Consider the following 20125-nt stretch of genomic DNA (forward strand, 5'->3'; position numbering starts at 1 on the left):
GGTTGTCATTGAAGGAAACATAAATGCAGCCAAGTACAGTGATATCCTGGATGAAAACCTTTTCCAGAGTGCTCTGGACCTCAGACTTGGCCGAAGGTTCACCTTCCAACAAGACAATGACCCTAAGCACACAGCTAAAATAACAAAGGAGTGGCTTCAGAACAACTCTGTGACCATTCTTGACTGGCCCAGCCAGAGCCCTGACCTAAACCCAATTGAGCATCTCTGGAGAGACCTGAAAATGGCTGTCCACCAATGTTCACCATCCAACCTGATGGAACTGGAGAGGATCTGCCAGGATGAATGGCAGAGGATCCCCAAATCCAGGTGTAAAAAATTTGTTGCATCATTCCCAAGAAGACTCATGGCTGTACTAGCTCAAAAGGGTGCTTCTACTCAATACTGAGCAAAGGGTATGAATACTTATGACCATGTGATATTTCAGTTTTTGTTTTTTAATACATTTGCAAAAATTATTACATTTTCGTTTTTTTTTTCAGTCAAGATGGGGTGCAGAGTGTACATTAATAAGAACAAAAATGAACTTTTTTGAATTTACCAAATCGCTGCGATGAAACAAAGAGTGAAAAAGGGTTATGAATACTTTCCGTCCCCACTGTATATATATGTTTATTTGTTTAACTATATATATATTTACATATTCAGTGCATTGAAAAGTATTCATACCATGTGAACTTTTCCACATTTGTTCACGTTACACCTGCAAACTTAAATGTATTGTATTGGGATTTTGTGGGATATACCAACACAAAGTTGCAAGTATTTGAGAAGTTTAAGGGTCAACTTTTAAATAATGAGTCTTTGCAAAAATGTGTGTTTGTCAATAAAAGATTAAAAATTTAGAAAATGCTTATAATTGTACTTCAATAACCATAGAAACATCTGGCTAAAACACCAAAAATACATAAGCAGTAAACTTTGTGGAAAAGAAAATTTGTGTCAGTTTCAAAACTTTTGTCCATGACAGTAAATCTGCAGGTAAATATATTTTTCCAGGGTGACAGGTTCCCTTTAAGGCTTTCACCTTGTCTCTTGAATCACTTTTTTAAAACTTTTGACCTTCAAAATTATAATTACATTTTACACAATTGTTTGTTTATTTTTTTTGCCAAAATACAGTACTTTTGTGTACTAATTATCCCTTTGTATCAAATATTCAATGGTCTTTTTTTACTTTTTTTCTGTAGGATTATAATGATGAAATAAGACAAGAACAATTAAGAGAGCTGTCTTATTTAAATGGCTCTGAAGAGTCCAGTCGTGGAAAAGTAGCAAGAGGTAGAGGAATAAGATTGGTTGCAACCACAGCTGGCAGGTGAGGAATTTTGTCAGCACCATAACATTACCTGGGAGTATGGTGTCACATAGTCACATTGGATCTGTGTAATTTGGATCCCATAGAAAACTAAATCCATTTCCATTTGTATACAACCCCTGTACCAAGTTGCCACACTATGCTACTATTGTTAATGGCTTTTTCAAGTCACTGACTGTTTTAGTGCACTTTCAGTTTATTTGTCCCACATTGAATTTATAAACTTTATGGATGTAAACTTCCATGGATTCATACCAGCACTTACAAAATGTGCAAAATCTAAAATTAAATCATAATATGAAAAAGTTTGTTAACCCCTTCATGACCCAGCCTATTTTGACCTTAAAGACCTTGCCGTTTTTGCAATTCTGACCAGTGTCCCTTTTTGAGGTAATAACTCAGGAACGCTTCAATGGATCCTAGCGGTTCTGAGATTGTTTTTTCGTGACATATTGGTCTTCATGTTAGTGGTAAATTTAGGTCAATAAATTCTGTGTTTATTTGTGATAAAAACGGAAATTTGGCGAAAATTTTGAAAATTTCGCAATTTTCACATTTTGAATTTTTATTCTGTTAAACTAGAGAGTTATGTGACACAAAATAGTTAATAAATAACATTTCCCACATGTCTACTTTACATCAGCACAATTTTGGAAACAAAATTTTTTTTTGCTAGGAAGTTATAAGGGTTAAAATTTGACCAGCGATTTCTCATTTTTACAACGAAATTTACAAAACCATTTTTTTTAGGGACCACCTCACATTTGAAGTCAGTTTGAGGGGTCTATATGGCTGAAAATACCCAAAAGTGACACCATTCTAAAAACTGCACCCCTCAAGGTGCACAAAACCACATTCAAGAAGTTTATTAACCCTTCAGGTGCTTCACAGCAGCAGAAGCAAAATGGAAGGAAAAAATGAACATTTAACTTTTTAGTCACAAAAATGATTTTTCAGCAACAATTTTTTTATTTTCCCAATGGTAAAAGGAGAAACTGAACCACGAAAGTTGTTGTCCAATTTGTCCTGAGTACGCTGATACCTCATATGTGGGGGTAAACCACTGTTTGGGCGCACGGCAGGGCTTGGAAGGGAAGGAGCACCATTTGACTTTTTGAATGAAAAATTGGCTGCACTCTTTAGCGGACACCATGTCACGTTTGGAGAGCCCCCGTGTGCCTAAAAATTGGATCTCCCCCACAAGTGACCCCATTTTGGAAACTAGACGCCCCAAGGAACTTATTTACATGCATAGTGAGCCCTTTAAACCCCCAGGTGCTTCACAAATTGATCCATAAAAATGAAAAAGTACTTTTTTTTCACAAAAAAATTCTTTTACCCTCAATTTTTTCATTTTCACATGGACAAAAGGATAAAATGGATCCTAAAATTTGTTGGGCAATTTCTCCTGAGTACATTGATACCTCACATGTGGAGGTAAACCACTGTTTGGGCACATGGTAAGACTCGGAAGGGAAGGAGCGCCATTTGACTTTTTGAATGAAAAATTATCTCCATCGTTAGCGGACACCATGTCGCATTTGGAGAGACCCTGTGTGCCTAAACATTGGAGCTCCCCCACAAGTGACCCCATTTTGGAAACTGGACCCCCCAAGGAACTTATCTAGATGCCTAGTGAGCACTTTAAACCCTCAGGTGCTTCAGAAATTGATCCGTAAAAATGAAAAAGTACTTTTTTTTCACAAAAAATTTATTTTCGCCTCAATTTTTTCATTTTCAAATGGGCAATAGGATAAAATGGATCCTAAAATTTGTTGAGCAATTTCTCCCGAGTACGCCGATACCTCATATGTGGGGGTAAACCACTGTTTGGGCACACGGCAGGGCTCGGAAGGGAAGGCGCGCCTTTTGACTTTTTGAATGGAAAATTAGCTCCAATTGTTAGCGGACACCATGTCGCGTTTGGAGAGCCCCTGTGTGCCTATGCATTGGAGCTCCCCCACAAGTGACCCCATTTTGGAAACTAGACCCCCCAAGGAACTTATGTAGATGCATACTGAGCACTTTAAACCCCAGTTGCTTCACAGAAGTTTATAATGCAGAGCCATGAAAATAAAAAATAATTTTTCTTTTCTCAAAAATGATTTTTTAGCCTGGAATTTCCTATTTTGCCAATGGTAATAGGAGAAATTGGACCACAAATGTTGTTGTCCAGTTTGTCCTGAGTACGCAGATACCCCATATGTGGGGGTAAACCACTGTTTGGGCGCACGGCAGGGCTCAGAAGGGAAGGCACGCCATTTGGCTTTTTAAATGGAAAATTAGCTCCAATCATTAGCGGACACCATGTCGCGTTTGGAGAGCCCCTGTGTGCCTAAACATTGGAGATCCCCCACAAATGACCCCATTTTGGAAACTAGACCCCCAAAGGAACTAATCTAGATGTGTGGTGAGCACTTTGAACCCTCAAGTGCTTCACAGAAGTTTATAACGCAGAGCCATGAAAATTAAAAAAAAAATTCTTTTCTCAAAAATGATATTTTAGCCCGCTATTTTTTATTTTCCCAAGGGTAACAGGAGAAATTTGACCCCAAAAGTTGTTGTCCAGTTTCTCCTGAGTACGCTGATACCCCATATGTGGGGGTAAACCACTGTTTAGGCACATGCTGGGGCTCGGAAGTGAAGTAGTGACGTTTTGAAATGCAGACTTTGATGGAATGCTCTGCGGGCCTCACGTTGCAATTGCAGAGCCCCTGATGTGGCTAAACAGTAGAAACCCCCCACAAGTGACCCCATTTTGGAAACTAGACCCCGAAAGGAACTTATCTAGATGTGAGGTGAGCACTTTGAACCCCCAAGTGCTTCACAGAAGTTCATAACACAGAGCAGTGAAAATAATAAATACGTTTTCTTTCCTCAAAAATAATTTTTTAGCCCAGAATTTTTAATTTTCCCAAGGGTTACAGGAGAAATTGGACCACAAAAGTTGTTGTCCAGTTTGTCCTGAGTACGCTGATACCCCATGTGTGGGGGTAAACCACTGTTTGGGCACACGTCGGGGCTCAGAAGGGAAGTAGTGACTTTTGAAATGCAGACTTTGATGGAATGGTCTGCGGGCGTCATGTTGCGTTTGCAGAGCCCCTGGTGTGCCTAAACAGTAGAAACCCCCCACAAGTGACCCCATTTTGGAAACTAGACCCCCAAAGGAACTTATCTAGATATGTGGTGAGCACTTTCAACCCCCAAGTGCTTTACAGAAGTTTATAACACAGAGCCGTGAAAATAATAAATACGTTTTCTTTCCTCAAAAATAATTTTTTAGCCCAGAATTTTTTATTTTCCCAAGGGTTACAGGAGAAATTGGACCACAAAAGTTGTTGTCCAGTTTGTCCTGAGTACGCTGATACCCCATGTGTGGGGGTAAACCACTGTTTGGGCACACGTCGGGGCTCCGAAGGGAAGTAGTGACTTTTGAAATGCAGACTTTGATGGAATGGTCTGCGGGCGTCACGTTGCGTTTGCAGAGCCCCTGGTGTGCCTAAACAGTAGAAACCCCCCACAAATGACCCCATTTTGGAAACTAGACCCCCAAAGGAACTTATCTAGATATGTGATGAGCACTTTCAACCCCCAAGTGCTTTACAGAAGTTTATAACACAGAGCCGTGAAAATAATAAATACGTTTTCTTTCCTCAAAAATAATTTTTTAGCCCAGAATTTTTTATTTTCCCAAGGGTTACAGGAGAAATTGGACCACAAAAGTTGTTGTCCAGTTTGTCCTGAGTACGCTGATACCCCATGTGTGGGGGTAAACCACTGTTTGGGCACACGTCGGGGCTCAGAAGGGAAGTAGTGACTTTTGAAATGCAGACTTTGATGGAATTGTCTGCGGACGTCACGTTGCGTTTGCAGAGCCCCTGGTGTGCCTAAACAGTAGAAACCCCCCACAAGTGACCCCATTTTAGAAACTAGACCCCGCAAGGAACTTATCTAGATATGTGGTGAGCACTTTGAACTCCCAAGTGTTTCACAGACGTTTACAACGCAGAGCCGTGAAAATAAAAAATAATTTTTCTTTCCTCAAAAATTATGTTTTAGCAAGCATTTTTTTATTTTCACAAGGGTAACAGGAGAAATTGGACCCCAGTAATTGTTGCGCAGTTTGTCCTGAGTTTGCTGGTACCCCATATGTGGGGATAAACCACTGTTTGGGCGCACGTCGGGGCTCGGAATTGAGGGAGCACCATTTGACTTTATGAATACAAGATTGGCTGGAATCAATGGTGGCGCCATGTTGCGTTTGGAGACCCCTGATGTGCCTAAACAGTGGAAACCCCTCAATTCTAACTCCAACACTAACCCCAACACACCCCTAACCCTAATCCCAACTGTAGCCATAACCCTAATCACACCCCTAACCACAACCCTAATTCCAACCCTAACCCTAAGGCTATGTGCCCACGTTGCGGATTCGTGTGAGATTTTTCAGCATCATTTTTGAAAAATCCGCGGGTAAAGGGCACTGCGTTTTACCTGCGGATTTACCGTGGATTTCCAGTGTTTTTGTGCGGATTTCACCTGTGGATTCCTATTGAGGAACAGGTGTAAAACGCTGCGGAATCCGCACAAAGAATTGACATGCTGCGGAAAATACAACGCAGCATTTCCGCGTGGTATTTTCCGCACCATGGGCACAGCGGATTTGGTTTTCCATATGTTTACATGGAACTGCAAACCTGATGGAACACTGCTGCGAATCCGCAGCGGCCAATCCGCTGCAGATCCGCAGCAAAATCCGCACCGTGTGCACATAGCCTAATTCTAAAGGTATGTGCACACGCTGCGGAAAACGCTGCAGATCCTCAGCAGTTTCCCATGAGTTTACAGTTCAATGTAAACCTATGGGAAACAAAAATCGCTGTACACATGCTGCGGAAAAACTGCACGGAAACGCAGCGGTTTACATTCCACAGCATGTCACTTCTTTCTGCGGATTCCGCAGCGGTTTTACAACTGCTCCAATAGAAAATCGCAGTTGTAAAACCGCAGTGAAATGCGCAGAAAAACCGCGGTAAATCCGCGATAAATCCACAGCGGTTTAGCACTGCGGATTTATCAAATCCGCAGTGGAAAAATCCGCAGAGGAACAGAATACGTGTGCACATACCGAAACCCTAACCCTAACCCTAGCCCTACCCCTAACCCTACCCCTAACCCTAACCCTAGCCCTACCCCTAACCCTAACCCTACCCCTACCCCTAACCCTACCCCTAACCCTAACCCTACCCCTAACCCTACCCCTAACCCTAACCCTATTCTAACCTTAGTGTAAAAAAAAAAAAAATTCTTTATCTTTTTATTGTCCCTACCTATGGGGGTGACAAAGGGGGGGGGTCATTTACTATTTTTTTTTATTTTGATCACTGAGATAGGTTATATCTCAGTGATCAAAACTCACTTTGGAACGAATCTGCCGGCCGGCAGATTCGGCGGGCGCACTGCACATGCGCCCGCCATTTTGGAAGATGGCGGCGCCCAGGAAAGAAGACGGACGGATCCCGGGAGGTAAGTATAAGGGGGGGGAGATCAGGGCACGGGGGGAGCGTCGGAGCACGGGGGGGTGGATCGGAGCATGGGGGGGTGGATCGGAACACGGGGGGGTGGATTGGAGCACGGGGTGGGAGATCGCTGTGCAGGGGGGTGGATCGGAGCACGGGGGGGGAATCGGAGCACGGGGGGGATCGCTGTGCGGGGGGGTGATCGGAGTGCGGGGGGGTTTGATTGGAGCACGGGGGGTGTGATTGGAGCACGGGGGGATCGGACAGGAGGATGGGGGAGCGGAGCACAGGACGGAGGGGAGCGGACCACAGATCGGGGGGCGGGGAGGGCGATCGATGGGGTGGGGTGGGGGCACATCAGTGTTTCCAGCCATGGCCGATGATATTGCAGCATCGGCCATGGCTGGATTGTAATATTTCACCAGTTTTTTAGGTGAAATATTACAAATCGCTCTGATTGGCAGTTTCACTTTCAACAGCCAATCAGAGCGATCGTAGCCACGGGGGGGTGAAGCCACCCCCCCTGGGCTAAACTACCACTCCCCCTGTCCCTGCAGGCCGGGTGAAATTGGAGTTAACCCTTTCACCCGATCTGCAGGGACGCGATCTTTCTGTGACACAGCATATGCGTCACAGGTCGGATTGGCACCGACTTTCATGACGCATACGCTGTGTCACAGGTCGGGAAGGGGTTAAATACTGAATATAAATAGTGATATAATGGTCAAAATATAGTGGTGTGTACAACATTAGCTATTTAATTGACTATAATGGTCTTACAAGGGCTCATGCAGACGTCCGTGCAACATTTCCCCTTGGTCAGTGCATGCATTGTGGTCCATGCCCACACCATGTTGCGCAAATATCTGTATGAGCCCTAAGTACAAGCTATTCATCCCTTATCTTCAGGAAGAAAAGCTAATTATCCATAATACAAATTTGCAGAAAAGACTTCATACCTAAGTTGAGAGTAGAGTTGTATTTGTCCACTCTTTTCTTGTAATATAGTTCAGTTCAGTTTTCACAACTTCAGTGAAAAATTCATGAGGAAAAAAATTGCATAATTGTAATCCATATTAAGGATGCGCTCTACACTATATGTTAGGAGTGGTTAGATTGACTATAAAATTTCCAAACGGTGACACCCTCTAGGTCTACAGGCCAAAATATGTGTGTTGTACTTTGTACCCCATGTTTTATTCCTATGTTAATGTAATTCTCCACCACACAACCTTTTCCACAAATGTAAGCTTACTCTCCGAACTCTTTTTTTCCACCTGTTTTAGTCATTACCCCTTCCGTCACAGCATAAAATAACATGTATAGTTTTGCCTGGAGTGTTACCCTAGTCATAAATGATTTTAATACCTTTATTTTCATTTTCTTTAAAGCATTCAAATTTTTATTTTATAAAAACTCTTGTAAAATAATAGTGAGGTTTACAGACAGTATACCACAGTTAAAATCTAATAAAGGCAAATAAACATTTTGTTGCTATTGCGGGTGTAGGAAAACATTACTGTAATGATATGTATACGTAATTATCTATCTTTATCGGGCCTCAAAAAACTCCAAAATTTACCATTGAGTACCATGTAGCCTTGGATATCCAGACAATGCGCATCTGTTCAATTGAAGAAAGGGGAAACAAGAAAAGAAAACCGTATTTCAATAAGGGGTAGTCAGCAATATGAACTTAATTCTTGTGTTCTGCTTTAGGAATCGGGGAGGAGCCATTCCACATCCTCTGCCCGGACGTGGCACACCAGTACCCAGAAGTTCCCCAGTATCACGAGGAGCATTGCCACTACCACCAGTAGCTCGTGGTGTTGCTGTAGCACGGGCAAGGGGAGTTCCAGCTGCACCTGGTTATAGAGCACCACCACCTGCTCTCGAGACCTATGATGATTATGTAAGTTATGCCAATCTTTTTATGACTATCATAACATGTCATGTATTTTACAATATACCAATATTGAAGTTCCCTTAAGGGAAAAAGGAGAGAAGATGGCGCTTTCTGAGCCTAGTAAGTTAAAAAAAGAGAGATTAAAATAAAAACAAGGAATTTGCTCACCTGATGAAGTTGTGTATAGGTGCAGGCAACCTGCTGTGTTGATGGAAGTTAATCCAAGGGAGCTCCAACAGTGTGTAATGAGGGTGGAGAAACCAGGTGAAGGATGCTCCCACGATGGCAGATGTAATCAAATGGAAATATTACAAAAAAAACCAAGAAGAATAAAATAAATTAAAATGTTATTTTAAAACACAACATTTCGGTTGGATACAGCTGAAATGCGTAGTGTTTTTAACCCCTTCCCGACCTGTGACACAGCGTATGCATCATGCCAATCTGACCTGTGACGCATATGCTGTGTCACATAATGATCGCGTTCCTGCAGGCCGGGTGAAAGGGTTAACTCCAATTTCACCCAACCTACAGGAACAGGGGGAGTGGTACTTCAGCCCGGGGGGTGGCTTTGCCCCCTCGTGGCTATGATCGCTCTGATTGGCTGTTGAAAGTGAAACAGCCAATCAGAGCAATTTGTAATATTTCACCAATGAAACTTGGTGAAATATTACAATCCAGCCATGGCCGATGCTGCAATAGCATCGGCCACGGCTGGAGACAACGATCTGACCCTGCCACCTACTGACAGCGGCGATCTGCTGCCGCTGTCAGTCTTTCCTAATCCTCCATTATGTCCTCCATGCCATCCTCTCCCCTCTGCCTCCCCCCCGTCCTGTCAGGCGCCCCTCCTGATGTCCGATCCCTCCCCTCATACCTCCGTAGTCCCAGAGTCCCTCCCGGTGTCCGTCTGGCTTGTAGAATGGGCGCCGCCATCTTCCAAAATGCAGTGTGCCCGCCGAATTTGCCGGCCGGCTGATTCGTTCATTCATTTTGATCACTGTGATAGGTTTTATCACAGTGATCAAAATAAAAAATAGTAAACAGCCCCCCTTATCACCCCCATAGGTAGAGAGGAGCATAAAATAAAGAAAATTTACTTTTAATTTTTCCACTAGGGTTAGGGTAAGGGTTAGGACAAGGGTTAGGGTTAGGGCTAGGGTTAGAACTAGGGTTAGGGTTAGAACTAGGGTTAGGGTTGCAATTAGGGTTAGGGTTAGAATTAGGGTTGGAATTAGGGTACGTGCACACGTGCGGATTTGGCTGAGGATCTGCAGCAGTTTTCCATATGTTGTACAGTACCATGTAAACCTATGGAAAACCAAATCTGCTGTGCCCATGGAGTGGAAAATACCGCGCGGAAACGCTTTGTTTTATTTTCCGCAGCATGTCAATTTTGCGGATTCCACAGCGTTTTACACCTGCTCCTCAATAGGAATCCACAGGTGTAAAACCTCAGAAAATCCACAGGTAAAATGTAGTGTGTTTTACCTGTGGATTTTTCAAAAACGGTGCACACACAAATTCGCAACGTGGGCACATAGCCTTAGGGTTAGGGTTGGAATTAGAGTTAGGGTTGGGATTAAAGTTGGGGTTGGAATTAAGGTTAAGATTAGGGTTAGGGGTGTGTTGGGGTTGGGGTTAGGCTTGTGGTTAGGGTTATAGTTAGGGTTAAGCTTGTGGTTAGGGTTACAGTTAGGGTTGGGATTAGGGTTAGGGGTGTGTTGGGGTTAGGGTTATGCTTAGAGTTGGGATTAGGGTTAGGGGTGTGATGGGGTTAGGGTTGTGATTAGAATTATGATTAGGGTTAGGGTGTGTTGGGGTCAGTGTTGGAGTTAGAATTGAGGGGTTTCCACTGTTTAGGCACATCAGGTGGTCCCAAAAACGCGACATGGCGCCACCATTGATTCCAGCCAATCTTGCGTTCAAAAAGTCAAATGTTGCTCCCTCCCTTCCGAGCCCCGACGTGTGCCCAAACAGTGGTTTACCCAAACATATGGGGCATCAGCGTACTCAGGAAAAATTGCAGAAGAACATTGGTGGGCTAATTTCTCCTGTTACCCTGGGGGAAAATTAAAAATTGGGGGCTAAAAATTTGTTTTTGTGGGAAAAAATTATTTTTTTTATTTTCACTGCTCAACGTTATAAAATTCTGTGAAGCACTTGGGACTTCAAAGTGCTCACCACACATCTAGATAAGTTTCTTGGGGATCTATTTTCCAAAATGGGGTCACATGTGGGGGGTTTCCAGTGTTTAGGCACATCAGGGGCTCTCCAAACGCAACGTGACACCCGCAGACCATTCCATCGAAGTCTGTATTTCAAAACATCACTACTTCCCTTCCGAGCCCCGATGTGTGCCCAAATGGTGGTTCCCCCCCCATATATGGGGTATCAGAGTACTCAGGACAAACTGGACAACAACTTTTGTGGTCCAATTTCTCCTGTTACCCTTGAGAAAATAACAAATTGTGGACTAAAAAATAATTTTTGAGGAAAAAAAAGATTTTTTTATTTTCATGGCTCTACGTTACAAACTTCTGTAAAGCACTTCAGGGTTTAAAGTGCTCATTGCACATCTAGATTAGTTCCTTGGGAGGTCTAGTTTCCAAAATGGGGTCACTTGTGGGGGAGCTCCAATGTTTAGGCACACAGGGGCTCTCTAAACGCGACATGGTGTCCGCTAACGATTGGAGCTAATTTTTTCATGGAAAAAGTCAACTGGCGCTCCTTTTGTTCTGAGCCCTGCAGTGCGCCCAAACAGTGGTTTACCCCCACATGTAAGGTATCTCTGTACTCAGGAGAAATTGCCCAACAAATTTTAGGATCCATTTTACCCTGTTGCCCATGCAAAAATGAAAAAATTTAGGCTAAAAGAAACGTTTTTGTGAAAAAGTACTTTTTCATTTTTATGGATCAATTTGTGAAGCACCTGGGGGTTCAAAGTGCTCACTATGCATCTAGATAAGTTCCTTGGGGGTTCTAGTTTCCAAAATCGGGTCACTTGTGGTGGAGCTCCAGTGTTTAGGCACACAGGGGCTCTCGAAATGCGACATGGTGTCTGCTAACGATTGGAGCTAATTTTTAATTCAAAAGTCAAATGGCGCTCCTTCCCTTCCGAGCCTTGCCGTGTGCCCAAACAGTAGTTTACCCCCACATGTGAGATATTGCTGTACTCAGGAAAAATTGCACAACAAATTTTAGGATCCATTTTATCCTGTTGCCCTTGGGAAAATGAAAAAATTGAGGCTAAATACATTTTTTTGTGAAAAAAAGTACTTTTTCATTTTTACAGATCAATTTGTGAAGCACCTGGGGGTTCAAAGTGCTCATTATGTATCTAGATAAGTTCCTTGGGGGGGTCTAGTTTCCAAAATGGGGTCACTTGTGAGGGAGCTCCAATATTTAGGCACACAGGGGCTCTCCAAACACAACATGGTGTCCGCTAAAGATTGGAGCCAATTTTTCATTCAAAAAGTCAAATGGCGCTCCTTCCCTTCCGAGCACTGTCGTACGCCCAAACAGTGGTTCCCCCCAACATATGGGGTATCGGCGTACTCAGGACAAATTGTACAATAAATTTCAGGGTCCAGTTTCTCCTTTTACCCTTAGGAAAATAAAAAAATTGTTGCTAAAATATCATTTTTTGTTACTAAAAAGTCAAATGTTCATTTTTTCTTTCCATGTTGCTTCTGCTGCTGAGAAGCACCTGAAGGGTTAGTAAACTTCTTGTATGTGGTTTTGAGCACCTTGAGGGGTGCAGTTTTTAGAATGTTGTCATTTTTGGGTATTTTCAGCCATATAGACCCCTCAAACTGACTTTTTTCACAAATAAACGCAAAAATTATCAACCTAAATTTACTACTAACATGAAGCACAAAAATGGCCAGGTCATTAAGGTCAAAATAGGCTGGGTCATGAAGGAGTTAAATAAGATTTTACTTCTGGCACTTTTTTGGTTATTTGCCAAATGATTACATCTGCCCTCGTGAGAGCACCCTTCAACTGGTATCTCCACCCTCAAATGTTTTACAATGCAACACTTCCAATTGTTAAGTTTTACAATATTATCAACTACAATTTTATTGATACAATCATATTTATAATATTTTGGATAAGAATATTTGCTTGACATCTATTTTAATTAAGCTCTTATTATAATGTAACAAAATAAATCAATAAATTCTTATTTCTTACCAAAAATGCTTTTGTACAAAGCAATTTATGAAATTAAAGCAATTGAGAAGTGCAAGAATAAGACATGGAAATATAAGTCTAGTATTATTTGATTAAATCCTAAATTATATTAAGTGGAATCAGAACAGCTGGATGGCATATTGATTAAATAAAACTGATTAGATATTGTGCCAGAAGCACTTTCATGAAGAGCTAAGGCTCAGCTGACAAGCATCTGGTGATACTTGAAAAATCCAATTGTATTTTTGTAATAGCAGTAAAGTGTGAAGATTTTATTATGGGAAAGTGTGAGTGGTTTAGCTGAGCATCACATAGCTGGGGAGACCTGATGGTAACCAAAACCGCTTTTACGCTGTTATATGCATCACTGGCATTTTCTGCCATGGTCTACAGTGAATAAAAATAAAACGTCATAGAAAATAATTATGCAGAATTTTTTAATTAACCCCTTTACCCCCAAGGGTGGTTTGCACGTTAATGACCGGGCCAATTTTTACAATTCTGACCACTGTCCCTTTATGAGGTTATAACTCTGGAACGCTTCAATGGATCCTGGTGATTCTGACATTGTTTTCTCGTGACATATTGTACTTCATGACAATGGTAAAAATTATTTGATAGTACCTGCGTTTATTTGTGAAAAAAACGGAAATTTGGCGAAAATTATGAAAATTTCGCAATTTTCCAACTTTGAATTTTTATGCAATTAAATCACAGAGATATGTCACACAAAATACTTAATAAGTAACATTTCCCACATGTCTACTTTACATCAGCACAATTTTGGAACCAAAATTTTTTTTTGTTAGGGAGTTATAAGGGTTAAAAGTTGACCAGCAATTTCTCATTTCTACAACACCATTTTATTTTAGGGACCACATCTCATTTGAAGTCATTTTGAGGGGTCTATATGATAGAAAATACCCAAGTGTGACACCATTCTAAAAACTACACCCCTCAAGGTGCTCAAAACCATATTCAAGAAGTTTATTAACCCTTCTGGTGCTTCACAGGAATTTTTTGAATGTTTAAATAAAAATGAACATTTAACTTTTTTTCACAAAAAATGTAATTCAGCTCCAATTTGTTTTATTTTACCAAGGGTAACAGGAGAAAATGGACCCCAAATATTGTTGTACAATTTGTCCTGAGTATGCCAATACCCCACATGTGGGGGTAAACCACTGTTTGGGCGCATGGCAGAGCTCGGAAGCGAAGGAGTGCCATTTGACTTTTCAATGCAAAATTGACTGGAATTGAGATGGGACGCCATGTTTCGTTTGGAGAGCCCCTGATGTGGCTAAACATTGAAACCCCCCACAAGTGACACCATTTTGGAAAGTAGACCCCCTAAGGAACTTATCTAGAGGTGTGGTGAGCACTTTGACCCAACAAGTGCTTCACAGAAGTTTATAATGTAGAACCGTAAAAATAAAAAATCATATTTTTTCACAAAAATTATCTTTTCGCCCCCAATTTTTTATTTTCCCAAGGGTAAGAGAAGAAATTGGACCCCAAAAGTTGTTGTACAATTTGTCCTGAGTACGCTGATAGCCCATATGTGGGGGTAAACCACTGTTTGGGCGGATGGGAGAGCTCGGAAGGGAAGGAGCGCCGTTTGACTTTTCAATGCAAAATTGACAGGAATTGAGATGGGACGTCATGTTGCGTTTGAAGAGCCACTGATGTGCCTAAACATTGAAACCCCCCACAAGTGACACCATTTTGGAAAGTAGACCCCCTAAGGAACTTATCTAGAGGTGTGGTGAGCACTTTGACCCACCAAGTGCTTCACAGAAGTTTATAATGTAGATCCGTAAAAATAAAAAATCATATTTTTTCACAAAAATTATCTTTTTGCCCCCAATTTTTTATTTTCCCAAGGGTAAGAGAAGAAATTGGACCCCAAAAGTTGTTGTACAATTTGTCCTGAGTACGCGGATACCCCATATGTGGGGGTAAACCACTGTTTGGGTGGATGGGAGAGCTCGGAAGGGAAGGAGCGCCGTTTGACTTTTCAAAGCAAAATTGACAGGAATTGAGATGGGACGCCATGTTGCGTTTGAAGAGCCACTGATGTGCCTAAACATTGAAACCCCCCACAAATGACACCATTTTGGAAAGTAGACCCCCTAAGGAACTTATCTAGAGGTGTGGTGAGCACTTTGACCCACCAAGTGCTTCACAGAAGTTTATAATGCAGAGCCGTAAAAATAAAACAAAATTTTTTTCCCACAAAAATTATTTTTTTAGCCCCCAGTTTTGTATTTTCCTGAGGGTAACAGGAGAAATTGGACCCCAAAATTTGTTGCCCAATTTGTCCTGAGTGCGATGATACACCATATGTGGGGGGAACCACTGTTTGGGCACATGGGAGGGCTCAGAAGGGAAGGAGTGCCATTTGAATGCAGACTTAGATGGAATGGTCTGCAGGTGTCACATTGCGTTTGCAGAGCCCCTAATGTACCTAAACAGTAGAAACCCCCCACAAGTGACACCATTTTGGAAAGTAGACCCCCTTAGGAACTTATCTAGATGTGTGCTGAGCGCTTTGACCCACCAAGGGCTTCACAGAAGTTTATAATGGAGAGCCGTAAAAATAAAACAAAAATTTTTTCCCACAAAAATTATTTTTTAGCCCCCAGTTTTGTATTTTCCCGAGGGTAAAAGGAGAAATTCGACCCCACAATTTGTTGTCCAATTTGTCCTGAGTGCGCTGATACCCCATATGTGGGGGGGAACCACTGTTTGGGCGCATGGGAGGGCTCGGAAGGGAAGGAGCTCCATTTGGAATGAGGACTTAGATGGAATGGTCTGCAGGTGTCACATTGCATTTGCAGAGCCCCTAATGTACCTAAACAGTAGAAACCTCCCACAAGTGACACCATTTTGGAAACTAGACCCCCTAAGGAACTCATCTAGATGTGTTGTGATAGCTTTGAACCCCCAAGTGTTTCACTACAGTTTGTAACGCAGAGCCGTGAAAATTAAAAAAAAAAATCTTTCCCCCCAAAATTATTTTTTAGCCCCCAGTTTTGTATTTTCCCGAGGGTAAGAGGAGAAATTCGACCGCAAAAGTTGTTGTCCAATTTGTCCTGAGTGCGCTGATACCCCATATGTGGGGGGGAACCACTGTTTGGGCGCATGGGAGGGCTCGGAAGGGAAGGAGCTCCATTTGGAATGAGGACTTAGATGGAATGGTCTGCAGGTGTCACATTGCATTTGCAGAGCCCCTAATGTACCTAAACAGTAGAAACCTCCCACACGTGACACCATTTTGGAAACTAGACCCCCTAAGGAACTCATCTAGATGTGTTGTGATAGCTTTGAACCCCCAAGTGTTTCACTACAGTTTGTAACGCAGAGCCGTGAAAATTAAAAAAAAAAATCTTTCCCCCCAAAATTATTTTTTAGCCCCCAGTTTTGTATTTTCCCGAGGGTAAGAGGAGAAATTCGACCCCAAAAGTTGTTGTCCAATTTGTCCTGAGTACGCTGATACCCGGTATGTTGGGGGAAACCAACGTTTGAGCGCATGGCAGAGCTCGGAAGGGAAGGAGCGCCATTTGGAATGCAGACTTAGATGGAATGGTCTGCAGACGTCACATTGCGTTTGCAGAACCCCTAATGTACCTAAACAGTAGAAACCCCCCACAAGTGACCCCATATTGGAAACTAGACCCCCCAGGGAACTAATCTAGATGTGTTGTGAGAACTTTGAACCCCCAAGTGTTTCACTACAGTTTATAACGCAGAGCCGTGAAAATAAAAAATCTTTTTTTTTCCCACAAAAAATATGTTTTAGCCCCGAGTTTTGTATTTTCCCAAGGGTAGCAGGAGAAATTGGACCCCAAAAGTTGTTGTCCTATTTGTCCTGAGTACGCTGATACCCCATATGTTGGGGTAAACCCCTGTTTGGGCACACGGGAGAGCTCGGAAGGGAAGAAGCACTGTTTTACTTTTTCAACGCAGAATTGGCTGGAATTGAGATCGGACGCCATGTCGCGTTTGGAGAGCCCCTGATGTGCCTAAACAGTGGAAACCCCCCAATTATAACTGAAACCCTAATCCAAACACATCCCTAACCCTAATCCCAACAGTAACCCTAACCACACCTCTAACCCTGACACACCCCTAACCCTAATCCCAACCCTATTCCCAACCGTAAATGTAATCTAAACCCTAACTGTAACTTTAGCCCCAACCCAAACTGTAGCCCTAGCCCTAACCCTAGCCCTAACCCTAATCCTAACCCTAGCCCTAACCCTAGCCCTAACCCTAGCCCTAACCCTAGCCCTAACCCTAGCCCTAACCCTAACCCTAGCCCTAACCCTAGCCCTAACCCTAACCCTAGCCCTAACCCTAGCCCTAACCCTAGCCCTAACCCTAGCCCTAGCCCTAACCCTAGCCCTAACCCTAGCCCTAACCCTAGCCCTAACTCTAACCCTAGCCCTAATGGGAAAATGGAAATAAATACATTTTTTTAATTTTTCCCTAACTAAGGGGGTGATGAAGGGGGGTTTGATTTACTTTTATAGCGGGTTTTTTAGCGGATTTTTATGATTGGCAGCCGTCACACACTGAAAGACGCTTTTTATTGCAAAAAATATTTTTTGCGTTACCACATTTTGAAAGCTATAATTTTTCTATATTCTGGTCCACAGAGTCATGTGAGGTCTTGGTTTTTGCGGGACGAGTTGATGTTTTTATTGGTAACATTTTCGGGCACGTGACATTTTTTGATCGCTTTTTATTCCGATTTTTGTGAGGCAGAATGACCAAAAACCAGCTATTCATGAATTTCTTTTGGGGGAGGCGTTTATACCGTTCCGCGTTTGGTAAAATTGATGAAGCAGTTTTATTCTTTGGGTCAGTACGATTACAGCGACACCTCATTTATATCATTTTTTTATGTTTTGGCGCTTTTATACGATAAAAACTATTTTATAGAAAAAATAATTATTTTTGCATCGCTTTATTCTCAGGACTATAACTTTTTTATTTTTTTGCTGATGATGCTGTATGGCGGCTCGTTTTTTGCGGGACAAGATGACGTTTTCAGCGGTACCATGGTTAGTTATATCTGTCTTTTTGATCGCGTGTTATTCCACTTTTTGTTCGGCGGTATGATAATAAAGCGTTGTTTTTTGCCTCGTTTTTTTTTTCTTTTCTTACGGTGTTTACTGAAGGGGTTAACTAGTGGGCCAGTTTTATAGGTCGGGCCGTTACGGACGCGGCGATACTAAATATGTGTACTTTTATTGTTTTTTTTTTTTTATTTAGATAAAGAAATGTATTTATGGGAATAATATTTTTATTTTTTTTTTCATTATTTTGGAATATTTTTTTTTATTTTTTTTTACACATTTGAAATTTTTTTTTTTTACTTTTTTACTTTGTCCCAGGGGGGGACATCACAGATCAGTGATCTGACAGTTTGCACAGCACTCTGTCAGATCACTGATCTGATAGGAGTGCAGGCTGCTTCACAGTGCCTGCTCTGAGCAGGCTCTGTGAAGCCACCTCCCTCCCTGCAGGACCCGGATCCGCGGCCATCTTGGATCCGGGGCTGGAGGGAGCAGGGAGGGAGGTGAGACCCTCGCAGCAACGCGATCACATCGCGTTGCTGCGGGGGGCTCAGGGAAGCCCGCAGGGAGCCCCCTCCCTGCGCGGTGCTTCCCTGTACCGCCGGCACATCGCGATCATCTTTGATCGCGGTGTGTCGGGGGTTAATGTGCCGGGGGCGGTCCGTGACCGCTCCTGGCACATAGTGCCGGATGTCAGCTGCGATAAACAGCTGACACCCGGCCGCGATCGGCGGCGCTCCCCCCGTGAGCGCTGCCGATCGCATATGACGTACTATTGCGTCCTTGGGAAGTAAAGCCCACCCCACATGGACGCAATAGTACGTCTAATGGCAGAAAGGGGTTAAAGTATCTAGACGATGTATTAAGTTGATTATACTGCCGGATAAGGTTTTATGGAAAGAACAGCAATACAGTTCTGCACATTTGCGCAGCTTCTTTTTTCATACATTTAATCATTAAGATGCTCCTGGCGCACTTTCCTTTTTGTCATTAAATGAAACATTGGTCATTTAATTGCCAGTGATCTTATAGAACTTGTATGAAAGAAATGGGTTCTTAACTTAAAGTGCGGATGCGGAGTGATGCAGAAAGAAATTAGCTAAATCTATGCAAATGAAAATTATTCCAGGAATATAAGATTTCTGATTATTCCATTCTCATTAGTATTTGCTGAACATTCATCACAAACCTCTAAATTTAATTATTTACATTGGAATTTGTAACTGAAATAAACTCAAGTTGTTGACTGTGCAAGTGTTAAATTGCTTGGTGCCATTTATTGGAACACTTGGCAATGAAACACTCTACCCTGGTAGAGTCTTCTACCCCACGAGGTATGGTTGAACTTTTATGGCACCCATGAGAATGTAATTTATTCATAAACTATTTCAAAAATAGTTAAGAAATAGTGATAAATGTTAGTGAGATTTCTGATTTTGAAAAACCTCTTTTCCATGACTGCGGTTTGTTTTGGAGAAACAGATTGAGCTTTATTCCAAGTTCCAAGTAAGGAACTGTTTATCTCTGCTTCAATCCTCCCCATCCATCTCACCTCCTCCTCAGAACTGTTCCTTAATACACAATCCTCTGTCTCCAAGCACAGACAGCCACCTCATGCCCTCTCCTGCTCCCACCTGCTAACACTTTCTCTGCTCCTTCTCACTGCTGGTGATATCTCTCCAAATCCTGGTCCTCCTCACCACATTCCCACAGTCATTTCTACCTCCCATCCATGCTCTATCACAAACTTCCATAACCTCTCTAACCTTATATCCATTCACCCAGCCCCCGCTTCCCCAGTCCCAATAACAGGAGCTCTGTGGAACGCTCACTCTGTCTGCAACAAGCTTTCCTACATCCATGATCTTTTTGTTACTACCAAACTTTCCTTCCTCGCCATCACCGAAACCTGGCTCACCCTTTCTGACACAGCCTCCCCTGCTGCACTCTCTTACAGTGGCTTCCACCTTTCTCACACACCCTGCCCCAGCAGCAAACATGGCGGAGGAATTGGTTTTCTCCTGCCAGATAACTGCTCCTTCACCCCAATCCCACTGCCACCCTCTGTTACCCTCCCTTCCTT

General features: G+C 42.5%; 1 protein-coding gene across 4 annotated transcripts in view; it reads left to right on the top strand.

The window, feature by feature from the left end:
- KHDRBS2 (KH RNA binding domain containing, signal transduction associated 2) overlaps positions 1-20125 on the top strand; it is a 718314-nt gene that overhangs the window by 419798 nt on the left and 278391 nt on the right. For all 4 annotated transcript variants that reach the window (XR_011312422.1, XM_069726705.1, XM_069726704.1 and 1 more), the window contains 2 exons: positions 1209-1336; positions 8575-8767. Coding sequence is in view for 3 of the 4 variants with exons in the window: in XM_069726705.1 (XP_069582806.1) it covers positions 1209-1336; positions 8575-8767 (321 nt within the window). In the remaining variant the exon portion in view is untranslated. The remainder of the gene's footprint in view (positions 1-1208; positions 1337-8574; positions 8768-20125) is intronic.

This window comes from Ranitomeya imitator, chromosome 5 (genome assembly GCF_032444005.1).
Source record: "Ranitomeya imitator isolate aRanImi1 chromosome 5, aRanImi1.pri, whole genome shotgun sequence".
Taxonomy (NCBI): Eukaryota; Metazoa; Chordata; class Amphibia; order Anura; family Dendrobatidae; genus Ranitomeya; species Ranitomeya imitator.